At 43.4% G+C, this 27,940-nt stretch overlaps 1 protein-coding gene across 2 annotated transcripts in view; it reads right to left on the bottom strand.

Moving 5' to 3' along the window:
* Positions 1–17,520, bottom strand: part of ARHGAP10 (Rho GTPase activating protein 10) — a 251,677-nt gene extending 234,157 nt beyond the window's left edge. The window contains exon 1 of one of the 2 annotated variants that reach the window (XM_033135263.1): positions 17,147–17,520. In XM_033135263.1, coding sequence (XP_032991154.1) covers positions 17,147–17,300 — 154 coding nt within the window. In that variant the 5' untranslated portion in view covers positions 17,301–17,520. The remainder of the gene's footprint in view (positions 1–17,146) is intronic. The other variant, XM_033135262.1, reaches the window with a different exon arrangement.
* Positions 17,521–27,940: the final 10,420 nt, after the last annotated feature.

Genomic DNA, 27,940 nt, shown 5'->3' with positions numbered 1-27,940 from the left:
CCAACACCTGTGAGCCAGGTACTGTGGTAGGCACTAGTAGGGGACCGAAAACAGACTCTGCTCTTGAGGAGTCTGCTGGGATCTAACGTGAGCAAGGTGAGGGGCATCCAAGTTTCAGGGATGTTCGCTCTAGTCAAACCTGTAGTAGCAGATGAATGGAAGCCCCACCCTACAAAACAATGTCACATCTGTCTTCCTTCAAATGAAGCATCAAGAGGAAGGACTCTTTCTCATGTGAATGATTAAATAGATGGTTGAGTGTCAATATTTTCTCACTCTCATCCTGACCTAAATTTTCAACATACACGACAAATATGATGTGAGCATCACGAATATAGTCTCAGAAAGAAAAATAAAATCGCCCTTTAAATACGATGTCTTCCTTTACTGGATCATTAATATCGCAAACAAGAAAAATGACACCCATGTAAACTCACCACTAAAAATGAACTTCATGAAACCCAAAGGCAGGACAAAGCAGAGACCTAAGTGGCTGCCGCCGGTGGGGGGTGGGGGTGGGGGCCATGTTTTCTCATCTGTAGAGGAAGTGGGTTGGACCTTCCTTTCAGCTCCTCAGCAGGAGTCAGGACACCGGGACTGTAATGCTATGTGGAAATTGAGATTTACTAAATTCAATATTTACTAAAGTCTGAAATATTTTTCAACAAACTACAATGTCATCACAGACATAGTCAATGTCTGTGACTTTGCCCTATGACTTCGAACCAAATTCTTAACCTTCTGGGCAGCAAGTTCCTCACAGGTGAACCATGAAAAAATTTGTTTCAGAGTAAATACATTCAGAATACCATCCCCAAAAAGAATGACAATACATCGAGAAAGAAAAGAAATAGCTATTGTTTGTGAATAAGATGGCAATACAGTTTGGGGGCATAAAATAAGCAGCACATTTAAGCCCAAGTCCAAACTGGCATTAACACTAAAGCATCCATTCAAAAAAAAAAAGGATTTCCTTTAAAGGGAGAAATGTCACAGGTCTTTGCCTATCAATGATAAGCCAGGGATGCTGAAAATGGCACTGATATTGACTGATATTGGGCTGTGTCCTCTGATTCATTAACAATAACATTACTTTTTAAATTCTGCTTTGGTTTAAAAGTAAACAGCCATCTTTCTTTCTTTTTCTTTTTTTTTTTTTTTTTGTAATACAAGTAGAATAGTATAATCCAGATCATCTGAAAATGACTTCTGTTCCTGTGACTTTTCACAGCTTACGGGCAGTTCTACCACTTCATGGAAAATTTCAAATGCCCTCAAGTAAGCTTTGCCAACATAACCCTTCCCCTCCCCCACACCCATGCCTTTACACAAGATAATACAGCAGATCAGGTTTGTGAAATACTACATCTATGGCAAGAATGAAAGCTCTTCTACAAAACTAAAAGCTTCAGAGACACTGTAACTGGCAGGGCCACACAGCTTCTCAGGTGAGTGCCCTTGGGCAAGTAACTACCTATCTAAGCCCAGGTTCCTAAGTTGCGAAGTGGTATTTACCAAATAGGACTGTTGTGAGAAGTTACTACTAACTCATGTGAAAGGTTTGTATACTTACACAAGAAGAGCTTAAAAAAAAATAAAAAAAATAAATAAAAAATAAAACCCTCTTACCTGCTACCATTACTACAATCACCACCACTATTATTATCATTACTTCTAGTAAATTTATAAATTTGTTTTAGGACATCTCAGATAATGTTTCCCAATAACTAAACATATAAGTAGATTATCAGGCTCATTAGAATAAAATCTAACATCTGGAATTTAAGAAAAAAAGGATTCTCACAGCTGTTTTACATTGAAGATATTTTATATGCACCTTCATTTAAACCAATTCAACATATAAAAATGGATATTCACATACATGTAAAAAAATAGGTTGGGAGATAACTATTCACTTTAAAAGAATCATCACTGATCCCTCTTGCATAATAAACGTAGTTTAGTTACATCTGAACCAGGATAGGTTACACACACACACACACACACACAACACACATATACACACACATGATATAAGCCCACAGAGCTGAATATGTATTCATTCCGTTCCATTCCATTTTATTTAGCTTTTCATCCCATTTTAACTCAGAATTTTGGTACACATTCATTAAACTGATGCACAATCTAGCACCCTTCATTCTAAGATGGCCCTGACACCTTCCAAAGGTCAAACATTCACTGATGCACTAGCTTCCCCCATGGAACCAACTCTGTTTCACCTTTCTATTCTGTTCTCACTGCATACATTAAACTGAGGAAGTGCATTTACTCAAAGCTACCCTTCCAGCTTTAACACTTTTAGAAGGAAAACTTCAACATCACAAAAGTTGAAGGTCTTTAAGAAGTTGTCTCTGTGTTCTCTGGACAAAGAAGTACTTTTCAAAACGTTTTTGTTCTACGATTGTCAGGATAAATCAGTCCTGCAAGACACTCGGGTAGCCACTGCCAAAAGGCATTCGACCATCTTACAGAACAAAAAACTGTTAACTGTGGTTAAGTGATACATCCTGTTTCTGGATGGATGACTGCTCATCAACAAGTTCATTTGCATAGCCATACAGGCCCTTTGGAGGAGATCAATTAAGACACAGCAGTGGATTCTAAAAGATTTCAGAAGCCGCATCATAAATATTGTATTTAACCATCTCAATTACCCTAGAGTATCAATGAAAATACTCCAAATAAGTCACATACCCACTTTTAAGTCCTTATTTTACAAACTATCCAGCATACACAATAAAAGGGGCTAGGAAAAATATTGCCAGAGACTATCATACAATTTCAGAAGAATATAAACTTATTTGGACAACGTTTCTGGATGCTTACAGGACCTCTCAGTGGATTTCAAATTTAAAATTAAACCAGGAATTTATAAAACTAGAAAGAAAGAAAAAAGTGCTGTTCAAGAAGAGTTTTCTTTGTTTAAAAGGAAAAAGAATGTAAGCTTACTCAATCCACTCACAGAGATCAGCTTTTCTGAGCAATAGTTTTCCAAAATTAAACAGAATCACTGTCAGTGTCAGAAATTTCAATTAAGCCAGTAAATCATTATGTACTTTCTAAAATATGTTCTTAGCCTATAACAAGTTAAAATGTCATAAATATTAACTATTTTAATCTACTCTTTTCCCACAATGATAAGAACACATCACAGCCACTCCATACTTCAGTGGTTAAATACTATAAGGCACAGACACTAACCACATCAACAACCTTGAACTTGCATCCAGGCAAGTTGCCCAGACCACAGTCTTCATTTTCACACTCTCATCTCTCCTACCCTTCTCTATTTGGGTTAAAATCAATCAACCAAGCAATGGGCAAAAATAGAAGGCATACTTATTTTGACTTGCTGTCTTCACATCGTCCCTATTTGCCACACGAAGCCCCTAGGCCCAGATCAAAACAGGTCTGGAAAAGTCACTTTCAAAAATGCAAGTTCTCAGGGGCAGCTGGATGGCTGAGTTCGTTAGAGTGCAAGTTCTCAACAACAAGGTTGCTGGTTCAATTCCCGCATGGGATGGTGGGCTGCGCCCCCTGCAACTAAGATTGAAAACGCGACTGGAGTTGGAGCTGAGCTGTGCCCTCCACAACTAGATTGAAGGAAAACGACTTGGAGCTGATGGGCCCTGGAAAAACACACCCCCAATATTCCGCAAGAAAACTTAAAAAAAAAAAAAATCTAGTTCTCTTGCATAGTGGACATCAGCATTTTTCTCTGTTCTACACATCTCTTTGTTGTGAACCTTGATGTTCTGTGAATCACTTGCTGCCTGCTTCTTCACCCCACTGGTTGGCACGTGATCAGGCTGGCCAAAGCATACCATCTGCCATGTCTCCGTGACGGGTCAAGGCTGGCCAAGGGACCAGCACTGACTGACAGGGCCCTTCGGGAGGGCAAGCACACATCCAGGTTTGCTCACAACAATCCCTGCTTATGCCTGTTGTCTTGGCATAATTTTACTCTCCAAAGTATCCTGATTTAAACTATTCGGTCTCCCTATCTTCCATCGCAGGGTTTCTCAACCTCAGCACAATTAACACTTTGAGCTGGATCATTCTTTGGGGTAGGGGTGGCTGACCTGAGCATTATAGGATGCTTAGCAGCATAGTCAGCCTCTACCCACTGCACACCAGGAGCACCTCCCAGTTATGACAACCAAAAATGTCTCCAGGGGGTCAAAAATCATCCATTTGAGAATGACTGCTCGAAGGAAAAGGAATCACTCTTCTCTGAATTCTCAGAAGAAGACATAAACTTATCCTAATACCATCATGGAAAAAGTGCCAATGTGAGGGTCAAACCAACTGGGGGAAATGCTAGCGATGCAGAAAGAGACCTAATGACACTGTTTGAACCCCTGGTTTCAGGTATATGGAAAGCAAGCCCCCTCCTGGGACTTCACTTGCAGGAGCTAAAACTTCCCTTTTTTGCTTCAACTGGTTTGGGTTGGGTTTCTCTTACTCGCAACTGAAGGAAATGAATGAGGATATATAGTATGTTTTCTGTCAAAATTTGACCTATCAAGAAAGAAAAGGGGGGTTCATGTTCATTCTAAATGCTATGCGACGCTTTCCACAAAAATAGGCCACCGACTCTAGCTCCAAGGACTGCTCCACGGAAGTCCTAGCATCCCTCCCTTTGTCTGAAGAACCTGAATGTCTCTACACTTCAGCTCCTTGAAGGCATGCTGTGTGCCTCCAGTCAGTACATCCAGACGGAAAGAGAAGAAAGGGGCTGTCTGCACACCACCGCACTTGCAGAGAGAGTCATCTTTCCTAAGCATTGGTTTCTTCTAGGAATTGTTTCTTAAACTAGTTAAAACCTAAGCAGTTAGATAAAGGGGAAGGAAAGATATTTCTAAATCATAAATAATTGCTACATTTTTAACTCTTCTAGGTTCTATTCTTCCTCTTCTCTCAAACAAAAAGGCAGAAATCGGAAGTCCTAGAATCTCCCCAGATGTTGTCAGAAGCATTTTCTTCTCTGTAGACATCCAAACAGAACCAGCAAAATTCCACTGAGATAGAACAGAAAAATCAGCATTGTCTCCCAGTGCAAAAGAAAAAAGTGTTTCAATTTAAACTTTAAACAAAAAAACAAAAAGGAAAAACAAAAAAATAAAACAAGATTAAGGAATAATTGAATGAAGTATTCAATGTTAAGTGCCAGCAGAATGAAGTCTGAAATAGAGGCATTTCCTGTGTTTTAAGGGCTCTTTATCCAGGCACTTCTATTTTTCTCTCGCCTTCCCCTCATTACCTTACTAACATAGTTTTGCATCTATATTCCAGCCATCCAATTCAAACGATAAGACAACTGTTACAAGTCACTTATTATTTATTAACCTGAATAAGAATGGGTGGGGCAAGAAATCAAAACAGAATTACGGAAAACTATCTTGTCCCTAATCAGTTAATGCATCAGTTAATAACTTACTCAATGTCCTGAAACCAATGCTACAAACTTTCCCGGGTATGCAGCCATCGTTTCCATCCCTTCTGAAATTTAAATAGAACAAAGGATGTTTTTCCCCTCCCCCGGAACCTGAATCTCATCTTCTGTATTCTGAACCATACAGCACTCCGGAATATTCCGAATTGTCATTCTCCTCTTCTATGTTGGATCCTTTCAGCTTGCTCAAATGTCACCCATTACCCCATGACTTGGGGGAGCTATCTGTCCCTCAGGCTCATGTCTCTTCCTTGCACTATCTTCTCAACTCTGTGCCATCGGGCTCCTATCCCTGCTGTGCCACAAACTGCTCTCCCAGCTATTAGTAAGGACAATTTCTTGCTAGAGCAATTTCACCTGGACTCACCATACTTGACACCTCTGTAGCATGGCGTTGTCTAGTTCCTCCTACTTCCTGAAACTTTCTCAGCTTGGGCGACCCTCTCCCGGTTATCCATCTCTCCCTGTCAACAGCTACTGCTCTCAAATTTCCTTTCGCGGCTCTTCTTCTACCCACTCCTTAAAGGTTGGTTTTCCTCAGGATTTGCCCTGAGTCCCCTGCCTTCTCCCTCTGTGTTCTCTCTGGACAGGTGTGCTATCCAGTTGCATGGTATCATTTCCTATTATATAGGCTGTGTCCTCAGGATTTTCTCATTTCTCTAACTCTATTCCCTGTTCCTGAAATGCATACTCACAAAAAACTACTGAATATGCCCGTTGTATATCTCAGAAGCATCTCAGCCTCAACATAATCAAAACCAAAAATGTATCCTCTCCCACAAAACCTGTTCCTCGGGCTGCACTACCTCGGTCAACAGCACTCAACTGTCCAAGCCGGGAACTGAGGAATTATCTTGGAGGCCTCTTCCCGCTGCCGCCATAGCCCATCACCCACCAACGCCGGCAGCCTCCAAATCCTGACTTGAGAAGCTGCCTCTCCTGCCACCAAAGTCTGGCCTAGGTGACTGACCTCCAAGCCTGCGTTCTTCAAATCCATCCTCACAGCCGCAGCCTGACAAACCTTTCTGAAATGCATTCAGATGATGCCAATCCCCTGCTCAGAATGTTTCAGCCACGTCCTGCTATGCTCAGAATGAAGTCTGAAGTCCTTAACCTGTTTTTCCCGGCCCTTCCCAAGCCCTCTGGAGCCCTGTTCTTCCCGCTCTGCACAAGCTCCCTGGCCCACTCCCCACCCCACCTGAGCTGTTCTCCCAGCTGAAGCACCAGCTCCCTCTGGCATCCAGGCAGCACCTCACTGTGCTTGGACAAATCTTCTTCCCTGCCCTCAGTGTGGCATGTTCCTAGCTTTCCTCTCCGTCTCAGCTTAGAAGTTACGACTTCCTTGAAGTCTTCTTTCACCTCCTGTCCGTCCTGTTACCTACCAGACACCCACTCTGAGTCACCAATGTGAAAGACATCACTTGTTTAATTACTCTTCTGTCTCCCCCACTGGAACTTGAACTTCTGCACAGAAACACAGGGTCTCTTTTCACTGTTAAAACTCTAGCAACTAGACCGAAATAGGTGGAGTTATTATAGCAATGACTGTAAACAGGTGTTTTTTTTTAATTTTATTTTTTAAATTTATTGGGGTGACAATTGTTAGTAAAATTACATAGATTTCAGGTGTGCAATTCTGTATCACATCATCCATAAATCACACTGTGTGTTCACCACCCAGAGTCAGTTCTCCTTCCATCACCGTACATTTGATCCCCCTCACCCTCATCCCCCACCCCCCAACCCCCTTACCTTCTGGTAACCACCAAATTACGTTCCCCAGATTAATTTTCAAACCCGTGGCCATCCTGTGGTCACCGACTGCCCTCCAATCCCCTCCCCCTCTCCCCCATCCCCCACCCCTCCCGCCCATCTAGCAACCCTCAGTTTTTCCTCTTTGTCTCCAAATGTAAACAGGTTTTTAAATTTTCTTCTACACTTAGCGAACACATATACATACAGTTCACTGTGATTCAGAGAGTTTTCCAAATGTGGTTCAGACAGTTTTCCAAATGTGTTTTACAGATAATTAGCTGATTGAGTCCTAGCAACATTTAGGGAGATCAAATTAGCATCCACATTTTGCAAAAGAGGAAATCAAGGCACAGAGAAGTTAAGCAAGTTGGCCAAGGTCACACTGTAAGTAAATCTGACTTCCAAGACCATGATCTTTAATGTTTGCTGCACTGCCTTTGACCCGCATCTTACAAAAGAAAAACAAAACTATCCATCAGAATGACAGAGGGACTCTCTGCCAGATTCTCAAAAGGAATGACTAGTCAGTGACCCTTCACTCCCTTGTACTTTCTTGGCTTTGTCCCCAAAACTTTCAAGTAATATGCTGGATTTCAACACACTATCAGAGATGGTTTCTCCTATGCAATAAATTAGAGGCCTATATCCAACCCTTCAAACTATCGTTAGCTTGAAAGAGAGAAAGAACATGTGTCCACAGACCAGTTCTCCTGCCACTATTGGTAAAGCCACAGCTGTGCTCAAGTTCCACCAAAGGAAGTCAGGACAGCGCACTTTTTATAATGACTAATAATAATGAGAGGGAAGAGCATCAGGGCCGCCTCTTCCCAAGGGCCAGGCAGAGTTCTAAGATCTTTGAATACGTCACATGAGGAATAAATAATCCCACCTCATGAGGTATCTCATGCTCTCCATTTTACTAATTAAAAACAAAACCAGAAAGTTGGGCACTGAGGGTTTAAGTAACTTGCCCAAGGTCACACTGCTCATACGCAGTGGAGCCAACTTTATAGTGAGCGATAAAAGCATGGTTTTGCCTTTTTTAGAGAGCGTGAAACCTCCTGTATTCAGACCTGCGGGGACACTCTTCTGGCCATATTGATTTCCTCCAGCCACACGCCTCCCCGGGACTCACTCCGGGTGGCGACGGAAGACTCGTACTGGCACCCACGGGCAGGCAGTCCCTGTGGGTGAACTAGTCAACAAGGAAGGAGCAATCACACTCACCGTTGAAATATTAAGTGGCACAGGATTAACATCTTCCTCAGGAAGCACAGGGAGGAAATTCTAGTTCAACCAGGGAGGCAGGCCTTGTCATGGCAGCCATACACGTGTGATTCCAGTCAATCTGGGGACTTAAAGAGATGGCTGCCCTTGGAGTGTAAAGTGTCAGGGATGGGTGTGTGTGTGTGTGTGTGTGTGTGTGTGTGTGTGTGTTTAAAGAGACAGATGTCAAGACTTTCTTATGACAAAAGCATCTCCTTGGCCAGTCTGTAAATTGCGCTCCTGTATCAGGATAATTAAGTAAAGCAAGCTGTGGTTCCTGTTTGCTTGGAGGCCTATTATAAAGTACCAACCAATCCCTGCCTAAAAATCACGTTCATCTGACCGAACTAGACTGACAATTACCAGAGGGCTTAATGTGTGCTGTGTTTACGAATACAAACATCATTTTGTTCTCTGCCTACTCATACTGGCAGTCCGGTTTCAATACAGTCAAAAGGTTTTTAAAGATTAGTTGTGTTTGAATCAGACCAGTTATTTCTTACAGTCCAGAAATTTAAACTGGCTTGCCCTAATGATCCACACTAAGCTGATCACATAAAAATGTCAAAATTAAGTTTTATTACATGTCTTCAAAATCCATGGATTCATTATTTAAAGATTGTTCGCAAAGCTAGTGTTTTAAAGGTCATAAAATTAATTATAATAAGGCTTGCATACTGAATAAACTCTCTAACTATATTGCAATCAAAAAATTAATGGGATAAAAGACATCATAGAACATCTTATGTTATTTCCATAACTTCAACTGACAACTCTTTTATATGCCACCTATAGAAAAAAGAGGTTGAACTAAGTGAAACAGAGCTACACATATTCACATGGCTAAATCTCACAAATAAGACGTTGAGGGAAAAAAGAAGTTGCAGAACACATAGTATGAAACCATTACATAAAGTCTAAAAACGTACAAAACATACTATTTATTAGGAATGCATACAGGTGAATTAAAATGCGTGAAAATCACACACACCACAGTTGAGATAGCTGCTACCTCGTAGGAAGAGGGGCTGGATGCTACCGGGGAAAGGCCGACAGAAAGCTTTCATTTCTTAAACTGAGAGGCAAACACAGATATGTTTATTATGAGATCTTTTATGTCTTTTTTCTATTTCCAAAATATCTCATAAACTTTTAAGGAAAAAAAAAAAGCTTAATACTAAAATAAGGGAACAAAATTAAAATTTACTCTACAAGGGTGGGATGAGGAATGGGGAAGAAAGAAGGATCTAACAGAAGGGGAGAGGTGGACAGAGAGAGCCTGCGGGAAAGGAAATACTTTTTTGAGTGGAGGTTTGTATCTAGTAAGTAGTCCAAAATCAATACAATCTCTGATGTCTATACTTATTATACAAATTAGCAATCAGTTTTGTTTACAATAATCATGCCAGGGCACCTTAAAATTCATAATATTTTAAATCATGGTCATTGTGCTAAGCTAATAAGAATAGTCTCCTAACTAGATCATGAAATGTACACATATTCCAGATAACCAAGATTTACAATAACTTCCCCTAACAGAAAACCGCAGTTACACCTCTTTGTGGAGACAGCTTATTATTGTGGTTAAGAGTTTGGGAGTGAGACAAATGTGGGTTCACATTCCAGCGCCACCACTGACAAATTGATCTAGACCAGCTAGTACCCTCTCCAAATACAGTATACTAATCTGAAAAGGGGGAAATACTAACCTAACTCATTGAGTAAGTCTTCATGTAAAATAATATAATGCCTGTCCTGAATTTAGCAAAGTAAAGCAAATAGTAAATGCTTAATAAAAGTTAGCTACTATTATTATAATTATTTAAATTATATACTGCTTAAATAACACAAAACATTTTTCAAATATCGTTTATAATCGCCTACTTGTCTCTGGAATGAAATGACCCTAAAAGTAACGTAGTAAAAACATCAAGACACCCTTAATCAGAATTATAATCTAGAAATTTCTAAACACTCATCTACAAATCCTGAAATAAAGCCCAGTTTTCTTTAAACAAGATGTAGAAAGTCAAAGGCAATGGAAGACAACACGGAAACCTGTAAGTGAATATTTTCATAGCCATGTTTCCAACATCAAACTTTAAAAAAGCAACAAAAGACATCAGATGTTAACTGTGGCGAAATGTAACCACTTTTCCTATTCACTGCCACATACAGTCAGCAATCACTTAAAGAATGATTTATAGTAACTTGTAGATGACACAATAATTGTATTACACAATAATTGTATTACATTTTTAGTAATTCTTGCCTCTCTCAGATGCAAACAAACCAAAATCACAAGGTGATAAATATCCGGCTACTGGAGTCACAGGTTTCAAAACAGCTTCTTTAGGAATTTGTCCTGGGGACTTACAGGATTCTTTTGTAGAGGATAGGATTACCTAACAGCTCTTAGGGACATCTACCCCTTTTAGAGATGTCTCTGCTGCCTTCTCTTCCTCATTGTGAACTCCCCAGAGCAAACACAAGCACTGTCCATTACGTTGTTAGGGTTTTCTGCATGGTAAACACTAAAGTTAATATCCTTCAAAAGCGTCACTGTAATTTGTAAGCATCTGAAAGCTCCAGTCATTGATGGTGTCCCCTCAGTACCCTGAGCAGAACTATCTTGGTCACCTCCACTCTCCCTTATCATGCCCTGGATGAGACGCCTGCTGCTGACAGCTTGTGAGACAGGCAGCAGCCTTGGTGACAGCTCGTATTTCATCTTCAAATCTTTGTGAATCAGAGCTAATTCTGGAAAATATTTTCCCAAGATGCCATTTAGCTTTGATTCATCAACTTCCTTCAAGATTTCCTAGCCTTCTGAACTGTGGTTGAGACCTTAGAAGCCTTTCCAGAGTTTGGCAAATTTGTCTGTCTTCTTTGTCACTGGTAATGATGATTTGGACCAGTCATACTCTTGGTATCTGAAAGGTTAGATACCAGCTTCTGGGCCAGAGCAGCTGTTTTTCAGGCAAGAAAGGGGCCTTGATATTAAAACATCCCTGCAATTCAGATAATGGCTAACATTTGAATGCTTATTTTAAACCCTTTACATGTACTAACTCATTTAATCCAACTAGTAACCCTATACAGCATTATAATCTGTGTTTTACAGATGACAACATCAATACAGAAAAGCTAAGCGACTTGACCACAGAGAGCTCCACGGCCAGCGAGGAGCTGGGCTGGGACATGGACCCAAACACACTAATACCTGCTCCTGCCTCAGCCTGCGATCTTCATCTTCTCTACTGTACTGTCTCATCAACTGTTTTAAACATTAAACACAAAAATACTCCCTTCTCCTCCAAAAGTCAACAATGCTCCCAAGTCCCCCCCAACAAACTAAGCATACAGGAGGTGTTCACAGGAACCCAGCAGATGGCAGGGCAAGCCAAAGCCAATGTGTCAGGAAGACACTGGAAAACGTCACACAACTGACCAGCAAAACATTCTAAACAAACGTGCCTCTGGTGCCGGTGGGCTTGAAACAGGAACGACTCTAATGGAGTCAGGGACCACTTGCAGTGTGTAAAGCTGTTCAAGCCTGAGTGGGGCCACATCCTACTCAAGTCAGATAGTAATTCTTTATACAGCAAGTCTACATTCATATTATAGACCATCCCCAGGTAGTAAAACCCCGAGCCAGAGTTTAAGGCTCGTCCCAGGCAAAGCCCTGGGTGTGTGTGTGTGTGTGTGTGTGTGTGTGTGTGTGTGTGTGGTGGCGGGGGTGGGGGTGGGGGGGATACCCACATAATTTCTTTGGGTCAAAGAATATATATGAGTATTCTTTTCCATCCAGGCAAATATTACATTTGTAATGTATTAACTTCTTAAAATAGCATTTTATTTCTATACCTCTCTAAATCCACTTAACAGGAGAATCAGCACAAAACTTACAATTATACCTCTCTGTCAAAATTAGGGTACCAAGTAGCAGAAAACCCCACTAAAACTGGCTTACATCATTTATCAAGATATGCAGAGGTGGGCTTCAGGCAAAGAACAATTTGTGGCCCCCACAACGGCATGAAAACCCAGACTCAGTTATCTCTCTGCTCCACAGTCCTTGCTTTGGCTCAGCTCACGGTACCAAGATGGTGGCAGCAGATCTAGGCCCCACAGCTGGACACCGCAGAAGAGGAGTCAAGAACTCGTTTTATGAGACTCCTCACACGACAGGAAATCTTTTCTGCAATCTCCAGCAGGCTTCCTATGATGTCTCACTAGCCAAATAGGAGCTATCTCCTCCTTCTTAAATTAGTTACCAACCCAGAAAACAGGTTTACCACAAATGAGTTAGAGTTCAGTGATTCTCAACCCTGACTGCACAGTCTTTTTTTTTTTTCCTACCGCTTCCCACGTGATTCTGAAGGTCAGCTAGGAGTAAGAACTACTGAAATTAATCACAATTACCCCTAACCTGAGTCACTCAGGAAAGGGTGTAGACCCCTAAACAAAATTTGTATTGTCAGACACACAAAAAGACAACCTTTTTATTGTTTGGCTGGAGAAACAATAGAACCCACACAACCACTTTACATCTGTGTTTTTCAAACACTTTCACACCATTTTGTTCACTCCTCAAGGATTTCTACAGCAGTCCCATTTTACAAATAAGGAAAGTGAGGCTGGTGTTTCCAAAGTGAAATTATTTTAAATCTTGCAAATCTCCCTATGTTTCAGTACAACAGCAACTGGAAACACTTCTCCAAAAGGAATTACCACATGAACCATATCTCTGAAACAGTAAACACAAAGCAAAAGGGAATTTTTATGTTCTTTTGAGGAAAACAAAGTAAAAATCACTGAAATAACAAAGCCCAAAAGAAGTACTAAGGCCAAGAGTTGGGAGACTTGAATTCTAGTCCTGGCTTGTCACTAACATCCTTCTCTGTATCTGGGATGAGAGCAGTCTCACTTATGACGGTCCCTCCAGCTGTTTTCTCTTTCCCTCCCTCCTCCCTCCCCACCCTCCATCCTCTGTCTCTCACACATCCACACAGCTAGACAATCTAAGTTTACTGAAGAACATTTTATATAGCTATGTAAATGCTGAAGAACTGTGAAGACTAGTTTTTAAAACTGTGTATTTCCCTCTAGTATACACTATATTCTCTCAAGAATACCTAATGCAAAATTTATGAGAAAAGCATATATGATTTATTGTTGTTTCTGACAAATACGCTACACATTTCTACAAAACCATAAGTATCTGACACTATACAGACATCACATGAAAGGCTTACAGAAGTTTAAACTGTATTGAAAGAGGACACTGGTTATTCTAAGAAAGGAAAGGAGTGAAAAAAAGAAAAAGGACTAAAAAGGCATTTAAACAAAGACTCCGTTGAACTGAGTGAATAATCTCCCCATCTACCACGTAAGTCACGGAACCCAGACTGTTCTCTCTGGAACTCATCCCTACCCCGCTGCCACCTCCACCCCGCACACAGATGGCAAATACTATCTCTCAACTATCTCGTGCCCATTATGTAGGACTTCTGCCGAAAGGCCTTCAGTGATTCTCTGCAGGATAACATCCACATTCCCAACCTCGCTTTTATGGTCCCCCATAATCTGCAACTGACCTTCCTGTTCATCCCATTCTATGCCCCAAAATGAAATGTGCATTCCAGCCAAATTGGTCCTCATTGTGCTGTTCTAGTTTATTCTCAGCTGTTTCCAATCTGACAAGGTTCTACTCTGTACTTTAAAACACCAACGGGTTCCCAAACTTCCAGCAAATCTTCTCCACTCTAACCTATGACGAACTCTTATTCCTGGCAGTTAGAATACTCACTTGTCGCTGAATTAGTATTTTTAGCACGTGTGTCTGGGTATCCTCTGTTTCTCCAAGAACTTAGTACCACGCAGAGAGGACATGTTCCCTAGATAGAACCTTATTCAACTCGAGGACAATAAACTCAAGGACAAGGGCCTCTCCCTTATTACCTCCTTTTTATCTCAATCTCAATATTTACAGATTGTAGGTGTTAAGTATTTTCCGATTGCTACATTACTGAACTCAGCAGTAACCCTCCAGGTCTTAGAGAACCAACTCCAACTTATCTAAATATTTATGGAATATTCAAAGTGTAAAGACATCAAAATTACATAAACCCAACAAGTATTTAGCATATGCAGGAGGCATCTTACAGAGAAATTAAAAATAGAAATCACTTAAACACCCAATTCTGAAAATGCACAAAACGCCATGTTTGCAAAACCATGCAAAACATGTGAAAATAGAAGCAGTCTGTCCTCCCGGATGGATCCTCATTCTTGCTTGCTGCAGCCCCTCCCTCCACCTCATGTCCTTCCTGGACTTGATTCCCAGATGTTATAGAATGGCTCAACTGGTTAGGCAAACGACTGACCTAACTGCCATTTCAAACAACCTAATCAAGCAATCTCCAAACTCTAATGCCTCTTAGAAGTAGGACAAGAGAAACTGGACACAAAAGAATTAAGTGACCTGCCCAACTGTCATGTAGCCAGGCCTTCGCAGTGAAGGCGAATTAACTCAGACATCCTAACTGAAGTCCAGGGTTCTCAATCTTTCCTAGGAAACTAGAAGTCAACTTTACGGAACAACCTGGGCAAAGGCAACGTCTTCCTAACTCACCAAAAGTAGGTAAGCTAAAGCTGTGTTACTGTCTTCTTCTGGCAAAGAATTTAAGTTAATTAAACATGATGAGAAAAAAGACACTTTCTGGTTACTCTCTGAAGCATGATTATAAGTTAATGCTTCTCGTAAAGGACAAGAATCAAAAGGAATCAGATACTAATTTACAAATTCAAGCACGTCTCCATTCTGGGGAGGAAGGCTGACAGCTGGCCCTCCAGATGCATTAGCTGCTCCTGGAACACCAAGCATGTGTCCTGCCTTGGCAAAAAAAAAAAAACACACAAACTAATATGCAGTCACATAAATAGCTTTCTACCAGTGGTCAAACTGGCTTTGCCATCTGCCTCTCTCCTCAGCTCCCTAGTTCAAGAGAGAGCTGCTGTAGCCAGTAAGAGAGAGGGTACACTTCCCCAGCCAGTGACTCTGGTTAATACCAAGCTACAGAAGGAAAGAGTTCTTTTCTTCATGATCACTGCACACACACACACACACACACACACACACACACCAGGCCCTGCTCCTCCTTTCTACACTTGCTCCTACATATTTACAGCTCCCCCCTACTTCCCACCTAACACATACCTAACACCAAGACACTGGAGAGCCATCAACCAAATAAGCCCACTAGTCACGTGTTCCAAACAATAATTCCCAATCCTCATTTTGCAACACCAAAGAGGTCATACAGCCAAAAGGAACTTTGGCCATCATCCAAAGAAGCTGAGTGACTTGCTTCCAAAATTACAAGGATGGCTCACTAAGTTCTCGTTAAAACTTATTTCAACTCATTCATTAAGTGAATATTTACTGTTCCAGGCATTGTGCTGGGTACTTGAGACAGTTTTTTCAGTATGTTTAATCTTCCTTAATACAAAGTGGGGTGGGGCGGGAGGGGGGGAGTTTTTCCCAGAGGTGATGTCCACAAACAAGCATACAAAGGACAAACGCACAAAGCTGGGAGTTACTGAATTGGGAAACTAGGGAAAACAAAGACCCTACAAGAGACTTGAGAAGCTGGATACTCCTCTAGCCCTTGTGCTGGCTGCATGGGCAAGTCTCTTTAAGAGGGAGCAGGGAGCCCTCAGAGGCATCCTCAGAAAGGACTAGGGGTTACAGGTGTGGTCAGGCTGCCCAGCTTCTCACTGAAGCTAATGCCTCCCCATTAACAAAAGCATCACCAATTCAGTGGTCCAGCAGAAAGTTCAGCCCACCTCCCTCTTAGATTCTTCTAAGACACACACACACACACACACACACACACACACACACACACACACATTTCTCCTGCAGGCCAATTCACTTCCGAGTTTTTCAAAAGATAAAGAACCGGGAGGAATGCATCCAGCGTGGCCGGGTGGAATTCCCTGCTTGCTGGCAGCGCTCCATTGGGTCAGAGAGCAGGTAGTCCGCTCACGCTTAGAAGCCCCCGTCTTGGACACCCTCCTCAGCGCAGGAGGGAAGGAATGTGCGGAAGATAGCACAAAGCCAGGTGGACTTTCTGATTTAGCACAATGAAGAACCCTGGACAACACTGTCCCCGGAAGATCAGAAATTGACACGCAAAGGGTGCAATTCAACACCCAGCAGGTTTTCAAAGAATTCCCAAAAAGTTCTTTTGGGAGGTCACGAAGCCTCCCAAACATAGTAAAACTGATGTTTCTGTTTCGTATGAGCCTCTGAGCAGCTTTAGGGTGCAATGAAAGTGCCCTCGGGTGGTCCCGCGGGGGACGCAGGCACCGAGGGGGCCCGGCTGGGGCTGTCGGGCTCGCGGGCGGTGCTCCCACGCGAGGCTCCTGGCTCTGACCGCAGACGAGTAGGGGCGGGAAAGGAGGCTCACGATCGCCTTCCTGGGAGCCGGGGAGGAATAACCTCGGGACTTCCCGGTCCCGAATGAACCTCCTGTTCCTCTGGCTGCTGGCCCCGGGCACGGGATAGTCCGTCTCCCTCGGGGAGAGCCTCCTCCTGGCCCAGCCGCACCGCAGCACGCCCGCGCCCAGGTCCCCGCTTACTTTTGGTCGCCGCGATGAGGTTCTTCCCGTCCTTGATGAGCTCTTTGATGAACTTGTTGGTCCTCTCGAGCTCCGCTTCGTGGGCGCGGATCCTCTCCCTGAACCACGGGCTGTCGAGGTAGCAGTCGCTGAACTCCAGGGGCTGCAACCCCATGACTGCAGCGTCCGCGCGCACAGCCAGCCACCCGCCCGCGGCGCGCTCGGGTCGGAGCCAGGCTTCGGGGCCGTGGCCAGGTGCGGGGCCCCACGGACAGGAAGTCCCGGAGAAGCTAGCAGCCCGGGGCGCACGGCGAGCGCGGCGCGGACATGTCCCTCCGAGCTGATCGTGGCCGCACCGCGGGCCCGGCGCCCCACCCCCGGCAGCCCCGCCGACGCTCGGGTGCCCGCGGCCCCGCCCCGCCAGGCCCCGCGCCGCAGACCCTCCCCGAGGCTGCAGGCCGCCCCGCCCAGGGCACCTCCCAGACCCGCCCCGCGCTCCGCCGCTCGCCCCCTTCTTTTTCCTCCGCCTTCCTTCTTCCTCCCTTCTCTCCCTCCCTTCCCTTCCTTGCTCCGGACGCCTCTTCCTTCTCTTCCCCACGCGCAGTTGCCCCTCCTCTTCCTTCGGAGCCTCTCTCGCTCTAGAATTTCGTCCCGGGGCGCCTGCCCCTCCCCTTCGGCTCCCCTCTACGGGGTGACTCACTGTCGGCTCCCTGAGGCAGAGAACCCGGCAGGGACGAGGAAGGACGTCTTAATAGCAGTCTCTAATTCCCGCAGCCAGGAGACACAACTCAAGAGGTCTGGCAGGCTAGGGGAAATGATTGACTCATCTCATTTATACTGACTGGGACGGACCCTCAGCTGTTAATGGACCCGCACGCAGGGCTCTCTTATTCATGTTTCCCACTTAAAGAAAAACGTGTGTTAAATTTCCGCTTTAGAGTGAAAGCCTTACAAAGGCAGGGAGAGTTTTCATGGGTGCCAGGCAGCACCTATGATATTCTTCTGCATCCACACTGAAAGACTTGGTGGGAGGGAGAGGATGGCTAAACCACCGAAGAGTTGTTTCTGTTGTATTCAGCAGATTTCACTTGCTTGGGTAGGTAAAGACGATCGTTATTGTTCTAAAAATAACCACCGGAAAACAAATGCCAGGTTTTGCGTGGTTTTCACGAGGTGGGGGTGATGATCAAATGAGAATTTGTCAGTACACCTGGAAAAGTGAACTATTCCGTGTATTCTGAAACAGAACTCAAATGTGTCCCTAAAAAAGTTCTTAAATTATTGAAATGTATACCTAAAAGAAATAATTGTAACTATTCATAATGACAACTAACAATTTATTATGCAATTATTATGTGCCAGGCACACATTAGAAACTAAATACATTTTTTTTACAAGCTTACAACATGTCACATATATGTTTACTAATGATGCTAATATCACCAAGAAACTTCAAAGTGATATCTTTAACATTTAGACTCAGAGCTGGGTAATTAAGAATCTGTTTGGAAAGCATGTTGCAAGAGTGTAACTCTCAGGACCAAGTTAAATAAGCCTCCCACTCAATAAGCTCTTTTGTTACAAAACAGCAGGTGAGTGCCTAACCCAAAGATAAATAGATAAACATTGTAACTTTAACGTCCATCCTCCAGAGAGCTCAAAATGTTTTACAAATAACTTTTAGGCCTTGAAAAAGCATCAGTCCCTACTAAAATCAGCAGGGGCTGGAGTCTACAGAGAAGAAAATAAAAGGCAAATAAAGGGGGCAAAGACACTTAAGCATAGAAAGGATGTAAACAAAACAGTGAGGGCCTGGCAAAACAGCCAAACACTGACAGGCACTCAATCCTCTAGGCAAAAACCTAAACCTTTCCTCATAAGGTGGGGCTGCTGACACTTCCTTAAAATGTTAGACTAACAGGGTTAACGTGATCCAGCAACCCCACTCCCTAGGTAGATACCCAAAAGATATGAAAACATGTCCACACAAACACTTGTTCATAGTAGCATTGTTATAATAGCCAAAAGGTGGAATCAACCCAAATGTCATTTGCTGATGAACAGATGAACAAAATGTGTATATCCATACAATAGAATATTAATCTATTGAAAGGAATGACATACTTACTGATGCACATTACAACCCGATGAACCTTGAAAACATGATAAATGAAAGAAGCCAGTCACAAAAGACCACATACGTTATTCAACATGAAATGTCCAGAACAGGGAAATCTATAGAGACACAAAGTAGTTTAGTGGTTGTGAGAGGCTGGCGGGTGGCCTCGGAGTAGAGTAAGGGGTTTCTTTTGAGGATGATGAAAATAATTTAAACTTAGATTTTGATAATGGTTGCACAACTCTGTGAATATACTAAAAACCACTTAAAAACACTTTAAGTGGGAACTTTTTTGGTATGTGAAATATATCTCAATTAAAAAGTTAAAAAAAAAAAACCCACAACTTCGAAGGGCTGCTTCAGAATTGCCTCTCCTTCCTTACCACTTTCCACTCCCAGCCACAAAAACTGGTTCATTCAATGCGGCCAGATCTGTACATATTTGGACGCCTCCCCCCCAAAAAAAAGTTGTTTAAAACAATTTTATAACATTGCAAAGAAAAACACTGTTACTTGTGTTTACACACACACACACATACACACATACCAGTGTAAAAGAGCAAGTGGATCTGAAGCTTAATTCAATACTAAATAAGGCTACTGTAGTCACCAAGAATAGAAGGGCCTAATTGATTTTTTTTATTTTTTTATTTTATTTTTTATTCAATTCCACCTTGTATAGTGCCTGGTAGAGATGACCAGGAACTATGGAATGAATGAGAAGTATGACCGAGTAAAGAGAAAGTTTCTGGTACAGGAGAAAGAGAATTTCAGAGCTCCAGGTCAATTTCACTACTTAATAGTTGTACAACCTTGGCAAAGGACAATTTTCTCTAAATCCCAGCCTTGCCATCCATGAAATGGGGATGACGACACTGCAACTGGAGGTTGGTTGAGAAGATTTAACCAAGCTGTAAAGCACCTGCGGAAAGTTATGAGGATGATGAGGATGAGGAGACGGAGGCTGAGGAGGATTGGCGGAGGGGAAGGAGGGAAAGGAGAAAGAGGATTCCATTCCATCCGCACGGGGGAAGATGGGGGTGGGGGGGGGGCAAACCGCAGTATTAAACCATGTAAGAGAATTCAAGGAAAGTGAGCACAAAAGCAGATGGTCCTGAGTTCCCAGGTCTCCTCTCCAGTTCATTCATTCATTCCTTCTTCCTACAAACTTCTGTGAAGTTTCTGTTTGTGTTAGGCACCACGCTAGGTGCTGGTGATACAGCAGCATGCAGACCACAGTGTCTGTCTTCACTGTGCTTTGTCATCTCTGGAGGGGGATTGACGTTGTACACCCCCCCAAAAAAAAATCACACAAATATATATCTAATTTAAAATGCCATATAGTTAAAGGGTGTGTAAGAGATTATAATTGGGGGACCTGATACAAATTGGGAGTGGGCTCAAGGAAGACTTCATGAGGAAGTCATTTCATCAGCCACCAGAAGAATCAGGAGCTGACCTTTAAATAGGGAGTGGAAACCAGCCTGTGCAAGCCTCTAGGATGGGAAAGAGTCTGGTACATTCAAGAGATAAAAGAGAAGGTCCAGGGGCTGAAGCAGTCAGTGAAAGACACTGGCCCAAGACAACGCTGGGTGGTGGAGGTTATGCAGGGGTCAGATCGTGCAAAGCCTCACAGGCCGTATTTAGGATTTTAGACTGTATCCTAATGCTATGGGGAGCCTTTAACGGGAAGGAGAATTGCAATTCAAGAAGGAAGGCTTTTGGAGTGGTCTGCACAAGAAGTGGTATAGCTTTACCTCCAAGTGACAATGCAGGCAGAGAAAAATAGGCAGATTATATTTTAGAGGGAGATACTGGGACTTGACAGTGTCCTGGATCTAGAAACGAAGACGAAGGTATCAAAGATGGGCCCAAGGCTCCTGGCATGATAAATTAGGTAGATGGATTTTAACTTTAGCAAAGATTTACTTAAAGGAAAACATGCAATAAGAAGTCAATGTGGTGGGTGGTTCTGGTGGTTGTGGTGCTGGTGATGCTGGTGGTGCTGGTGGTGCTGGTGGTGCTGGTGGTGGTGAATGGGATGGGCAAGATCAGTTTCCGTTTCAGACTCAGGAAGTTTGAGGGGCCTGGAAAACACTCAAGTATGTGTGTCAGGTAGGCATTTTTTGTTTTACTCAGTGCCTGCATTAGTTAAGGATTTGAATACATACAAGTTGATCAAGTTGCAGTCTAAGTAAAATAGAGGTTAACTCAGATGAAATTTTCCTTTTACGTAGGTTCCTACATGCACTATTGTCTTTCTGTGATGAGTCACAAAGTTGCTACCTATAAAGTCAAAAATGGGTTCTGCTGAGTCTTTGGGTATGTTTCAGGTTGTGAGTCAGTTAGAATTCGGTTCAGACACATTATAACAGAAAATCCAAAATAACAGTGGCTTAAGCCACAAGGTTCTCTCTTTCATGTAAAAGAAGCCTAGAAGTAAATAACATGATTCCACAGTCCCCAGGGAAGCATTAGCCTCCATCCTCAGTGTCACTTCATGGTAGAAGATGGCTCCAGTGCTCCCTCTGTGACAGAAGAGGGGAAAGGACAAAAGCAGCCTCCCTCTCAGATGAGTCAGCGCTTCTCTCAGCCTTCCTGCAGGTCTTAGACAACATTTGTGCTTTTTATCTCATTGGCCAGAACTCAGTCACGTGTCCCCACCTCAGTGCAAGGGGAAATGGAAAAAGTGGTATTTTATCCAGGTATACTGCCACTCACCCTAAATGAAACCTGAATTTTCTTCCATAGAGAAAAAAGATAATAGATTTTGAGCAAAAACCTAAGCATCTCTGCTGCAGGATGACACCTTTATGAATGAGGTATATAAATTATAGCCAGGGCAAAACACAAATAAGAAGGGAAAATATAAATCTGTAGGTGTCTTCCAAACTGCATTAGGCTGCTTTCTCTCACAAATATTAAGGGTAGAAAAGCCAAAATCGCTGAAACAAAAATTATTGGACTGTATCACTGAAGACCTCCCTAGAGAGGTAGGGCAGGCTACTCAAGGCTTATCGCCACACCAGCTTCAGTTCTTTGTGATTCTCTCAGCTCTGTCCCTCTCTTCTTGCTATTGACTTGAGCTTCCAGAAAGTGTTCTTCACGACAAGCAAAGGGCTTTCACACTCCAGACTTAACTATAAACAATATAGGTTTATATGTAAGATGATCCCTTATCACAGCTACTGCAGTCTGGGCATCAAACCAGTTTAGGAGACCGCCCGCCCTAACTCACTTAAACCTGGAGGCCACTCCCTCAACTGACCACTGAGGCAATGGTGGTATAACTCCAGGCAGCCTGGGTCCCTCAGGGGCCACTCTCTGGGGTGGGGGTGGGTTAGTCCACCAAGATAGGATGCTGTATAATGACTTTATGAGCTAGTAATCAATCAGGTCCAATGGTGATGCTTGCACAACCACGTGAAAATACTCATACTGGATCCCATTGAACTGTACACTTAAAAATGGTAAATTTTATGTCCTGTGTGTTTTACCACAACAAAGAAAGTATAATGAAGGAAGAGTGGAAGAACCCCACCATATATAACAACCAATAGCAGTTTGTAGTATAACTTTTCTTAAATCATCACAGAATAATTATCCAAATGTGTTCAACATTTTTACTACATCTATATTTTTAAAACAATTTTTTTTTCTTCATAGAACACCTCGTGAGAGATTCTGAACTAGCAACCTGGGTCATTCACTTTGAGAAATACTATGCTGAGAGCACTACACTGGATAAGCTCTATGGAGTGCTAGGACAGAAATGTGTGTATAATGGTTAATTTTGTGTGTCAACTTGATTGGGCTAAGGGTTGCCCAAAGAGCTGGTGAACATTCTTTGTGGCTGTGTCGGGGAGGGTGTTTCTGGAAAAGGTTGGCAGATGAATCAGTAGAATAAAGAAGGTCATCCTCACCACTGCAGGCAGGCCTCATCCAATCCACTGAGGGCCTGAACAGAGCAAAAGGGCAGAGGAAGGGCAGCTTGTGCTCTCCCTTCTCGAGCTGGGACATCCTTCTTCTCCTGGCCCCACACATCGGTGCTCCTGGTTCTCCGGCTTTCAGACTGGGACTTACACCACCAGCTTTCCCGGTTCTCCAGTTTGCAAACGGCTGACGATGGGACCTCTGGGCTTCCATAATTCCATGAGACCATTCTTATAGTAAATATCAATATGTCTCTTTATATCTCTTCATCTGTATCGCGTGCAAGACTCATGCCCTCATGGAATAAGAGTCTCTAGTCAGAGAGAAAGAACATATCAAATAATTACAAATACAAAATATTGAAAGAAAATTCTGGCTCTTTCCCTGCTGTGGAGACACACAGAGGCAGAGGCTCAGGTGCACTCAAAATGTGTCTCTACCTGAAGGAGGGCACTGCAGCTGGAAGTGAATGGGTGTTCATACTGCTTTATGAGAGGTGTGCAAGACTACCCTCATCCAGAAGGGCCTAGCCCACGGGGTTCAAGAAAGTGCCAAAGCCTGAAAGGGCCAAGCCCATCACTGTGCCCTGGCGTCCAGCTATGATGAACCTGTGCACGTGAAGTTGGTGGAGGCCCTTTATGCCAAACACCAAGCAGCCTAATTACGACTGATGACAACAAGAAACCAGCAGGCCTCTGTGAAAGTGACAGAGAGGAAAAACCCATAAACTGGCTTGTTGCAGTGGCGTGGTAGTTAAGGACTGTGGCAAAGAATCTCAGGCCAAGGGTGTCACTGAAAAGTACTTCATGGCAAGAAATAACAAATAAAAATTTGCATCTTGTTCCTCAGAAAAAAAAAAGAAAATTCTGATAAATTCTAGGAAAGAGCTGCACATGGTGCTATGAGGAGAAATGGGCCTATTCTGTCAGTTGTCCTGAGACCTGCAGGATGAGGAGTTGGTGGGCAGAGGTGAAGTGCATGTGATGTGGAAAGGGAAGAAACATCCCCATGGGGAGTTTTGTTGAAGAACTAGTGTAAGAAATTGAAAAAGGCCAAGTGGCTGGACCACCGTGGGCTGACGTACAGCCCAGGCGGAGGGAGCGCGGGGCCCCCCTCAGCCGCTGCGCCAGGCTCCCGTCTTCCCTCCAGGACACTGTGCCCGGGTTTCAGAACTCCTGCAGGGTCCTCTGATGGTTTCTAAGGACGGCAACCTTTTCCAGCACCCCTAAACACGATGAATTGGGAAGAGTTTGAGACGCCCAAGAAGTTCTGGAACTATTCCACTTACCTAACGATATTCATTTCAGTCAGCAAATGCTGAGCACGGGGAGTGCGGAGGCCACTGCGGAGGGTTCTGCTAGGAATCCTACGTGAGGTAGTCTCTAATCTCAGGGCGTTTGCAATCTGCTGGATCTGGTGTACTCAAGCAGGAGGAATAAGCTGACATACGGATAATTAAAAACAAAGCACCCTGCTGCTGAGTGCAGCCCGCCTGGCAGTCTGGCTGAGAAGTGGCCTTTCCCAGTGAGGCTGAGGCCGGGAAGCCAGGAATGGGTGTGTGGGCGGGGGCGGGGGAGGAGGAATATTTTCTAATTCGCTGTCATTGAAAATTCTCTGAAGAAATCTGAGACTGTCATCTTTTCAAATTTAGAGTTAGAAGAACTCGGCTTAAGAAGATATGGGTCAAGGCGGATAGCCAGTGGAGTGCCCTCCCCAGCGTAGAATGCAGCTTCGTCCTGCCCCAGCTGTTGGAGAGGCCTGGTGTGGAGAAGTGGGAGACGACGGGAATAGCACATCACATACGCTGATTTGTATCAGCAGGCACTCCCACGGCCCACACATCCCTTAGGCAAGTGAGTGCTCTTTCCTCTAAGTGTGGATGAACTGACCTGAGCAGTGACCTTGTGGTTTATTTTACCCAGACGGCAATGGATATAAAATGTGAGAAGGAACGAGAAGAGCTCTAAAGAGTCTGTTTCTCCCAGCACCACAAATGCCCCTGGTGTGACTCAGAGAGAGGTTTCCACGGGCTGACTTTCACCTGGGCAATTAATTATCCAGGCGCTGGAAAGCCAATTTGCCATGATGAGAAGCATAGTCTCATCCAGGGGAAATTCAGTAACATCTAAAATGAAGAAAGTATAAATATTCATATCTTATCTTTGGATCCAACAATTCCAGATCTGGCCATTTGTCCTACGAAGATACTTTGTTTTAGATGTATATGCTTAGGGCTATTTGTTGCAGGGGGTGGGAAAGGAAAGGCAACAATCTAAAAATTGGAAAATAGGAAAATAAATCCGCATATATCAACTCAACAGACTCATGGGTTCCTGGGCTTTGAGGCCATTAAAATGATCACGTTTTTTGCTCTCAGTGGTGAACACTGGCATTTTTTAATGCTGAGTCTTCACTCCCACCTCCCGACAGCACCCTGATTTCACCTGGGTAATCATTTTCCCACAGCACCATCTTGGTAAAATTCATGGGCCTGCCTCACACTAGGGAATCCGAAGAGATCCCTGGAGGCTCTTTCTGCGAATCCTACCTCTCAGACCTAACACTGCCAAGGGCTGGGCACATGACCTGCACTCAGCCAACCTGACGCTCTTTCCCAGGACGCATAGTAAAGCACTGACAGCAGAAACAAAGTCCATCTGTTCCAGCCAAGAGTGTGAAAAGCGACCTGCTGCCTGGCAGGCCACCCAGCTTCTTCCAGGGCTGGTTCTTCAGGCTTCTGCTAGCACCTCACATACTTTGAATAAAATACCTTTTTGCTGAAATTGCAGGAATCGGGGTGTTTTCCTTGCAATCAAATGATTAGTAAATAATTCACTTGGTACTACTAGGCAATGGACCTTCAGGGAAATTTTAGAGTATTTGGAATTGGTTGTCTAGCTGAGATAGTATGGAAAACAATAATACTCCCCTTTATATCCTGAAAGGGGAACCTAGAAATCCATGGCACACCCTGGAGAAACAAGTCATTAAGTTAGCATCTTTGATCACTGAGCTCTAAATCTCATGACCTTAGTCCTCTGTGATAGTTTTATAGGCCAACTGGACTGGGCTAAGGGATGCCCAGAGAGCTGGTAAGACATTATTTCTGGCTGTGTCTGCGAGGGTGCTTCTGGAAGAGATTAGCATTGGATCCAGTCAGTAGACTGAGTGAAGAGACCCACCGTCATTAATGAGGGTCGGCATCCTTCAGTACAATCCACTGAGGGCATGAACAGAACAGAAAGGCAAAACAGGGTGACATTCTCCCTCTCTCTCTCTCTCTCTCTCTCCCTGTCTCCCTCTCTCTCTCTCTCTCTCTCTGTCTCTCTCTCTCTTTTTCTCTCTCTCTCTCTCCTGCGTGCGCACGTGCTGGAATGTCGAGGTTTACCTGCTCTTGAAGATTAGACACCAGAGCTTCTGGGTCTCAGGCCTTCAGACTCTGGGACTTATACCAGCGCCCCACTCACTGGCTCTTCAGCCTCAGACTGAATGACACCACCAGCTGTCCTGGTTTTCCACCTTGTCGATGGCAGACTGTGGGACTTCTTGGCCTCTGTAACCACGTGGGCCAGTTCCTATAATTAATAAACAAATATATGGATATGTATGTATATATCCTATCGGTTCTGTTTCTCTGGAGAACCCTGACTAACACATCTCCTTTCCCCTAGAACGGGCCTGCTTCATGCCTATTGTTCTGGCATCCTCTCCCGTGTACAATTATCTCCTGGATTTTTCATTTCTAAATGGAGTTTTACTACACATAATTGCATGGGAAAAATTGTTTTAATAAGCTGGGATTGGTTTGCTGGACCTCTCCTCTGTATTTCCAAGTCCTGCCGCAGTCTCATCTAGTAGTGGGGAAGACACATGTGCAGTGAATGGAGTCCTCACTTTGGCATGTCAATAATCTGAAAGATGACTAAGGATAACTTATCTCCTTTTTCTGGATCTTTCTAGAAGCAATGTAACCAACACATAGTTTCAAACACAGCATGAAGGGCAGTTGTTAATAAAATAGAGCTCTCTGGAATATGATCAGGTAGGAACAGCTACTCTTTCCAGTGGCCATAGCAATAGTAGTTGACACTGCTACACTTGCTGGCTATGTGGTGTGCCAGCCGGTTTTAGAATGAAGATGCATGAAGCTGCCAAGCCACTCAGCAGGGTCAAATGGAAGCCTAGACAATTATAGGTTGAGTGTAAGATGTGGCAGCAAAGGAAGGTTTGGTAGGGCTGCCAAAGAGCATTTCGAGTAGTCTGAACCTCATTGCTATAATTGTTTGGCCTTTATTGTATTGTACAAACCTACAACTATTTAAATACTTTACTGTTTGGTAGCACTGTTTTGTTTGGGGGATTTTTTTTTTTTTTGACAAAATAACCCTTTTGACAGGAATGAGCTAAACAAATGAGTGAGTGTTCAATGAAAAATTAAGTACTGATTTCACATTTCTCAAAAAACTTGCTAATGAACTTGTAAAATGTGTGTCAACATTTATCGTCCTCTATAGGGCATCCACAGTGACATACCCAACCACATGCAAAGCAGAGGGCCCAATGCTGCTAGGAAAGCATCAGCACATACTTCAGAAGTTAGAGGTTATTAAGCAAACTGGGCCAAAAGACGGCCATTTAATATGTTTAAGCCACAGCAGGATGTTTACATATCACTCAGGGACACGCAACTTTTTACTTAGATCAAATGACTGTTCTTCTAAATTAATTTCTTTCACTTCTTATTCCAAGATTTCTTGTGGCGT

The sequence above is a fragment of the Rhinolophus ferrumequinum genome, chromosome 18 (assembly GCF_004115265.2).
Source record: "Rhinolophus ferrumequinum isolate MPI-CBG mRhiFer1 chromosome 18, mRhiFer1_v1.p, whole genome shotgun sequence".
NCBI lineage: Eukaryota > Metazoa > Chordata > Mammalia > Chiroptera > Rhinolophidae > Rhinolophus > Rhinolophus ferrumequinum.
This window is presented reverse-complemented; position numbering and strand designations above follow the sequence as displayed.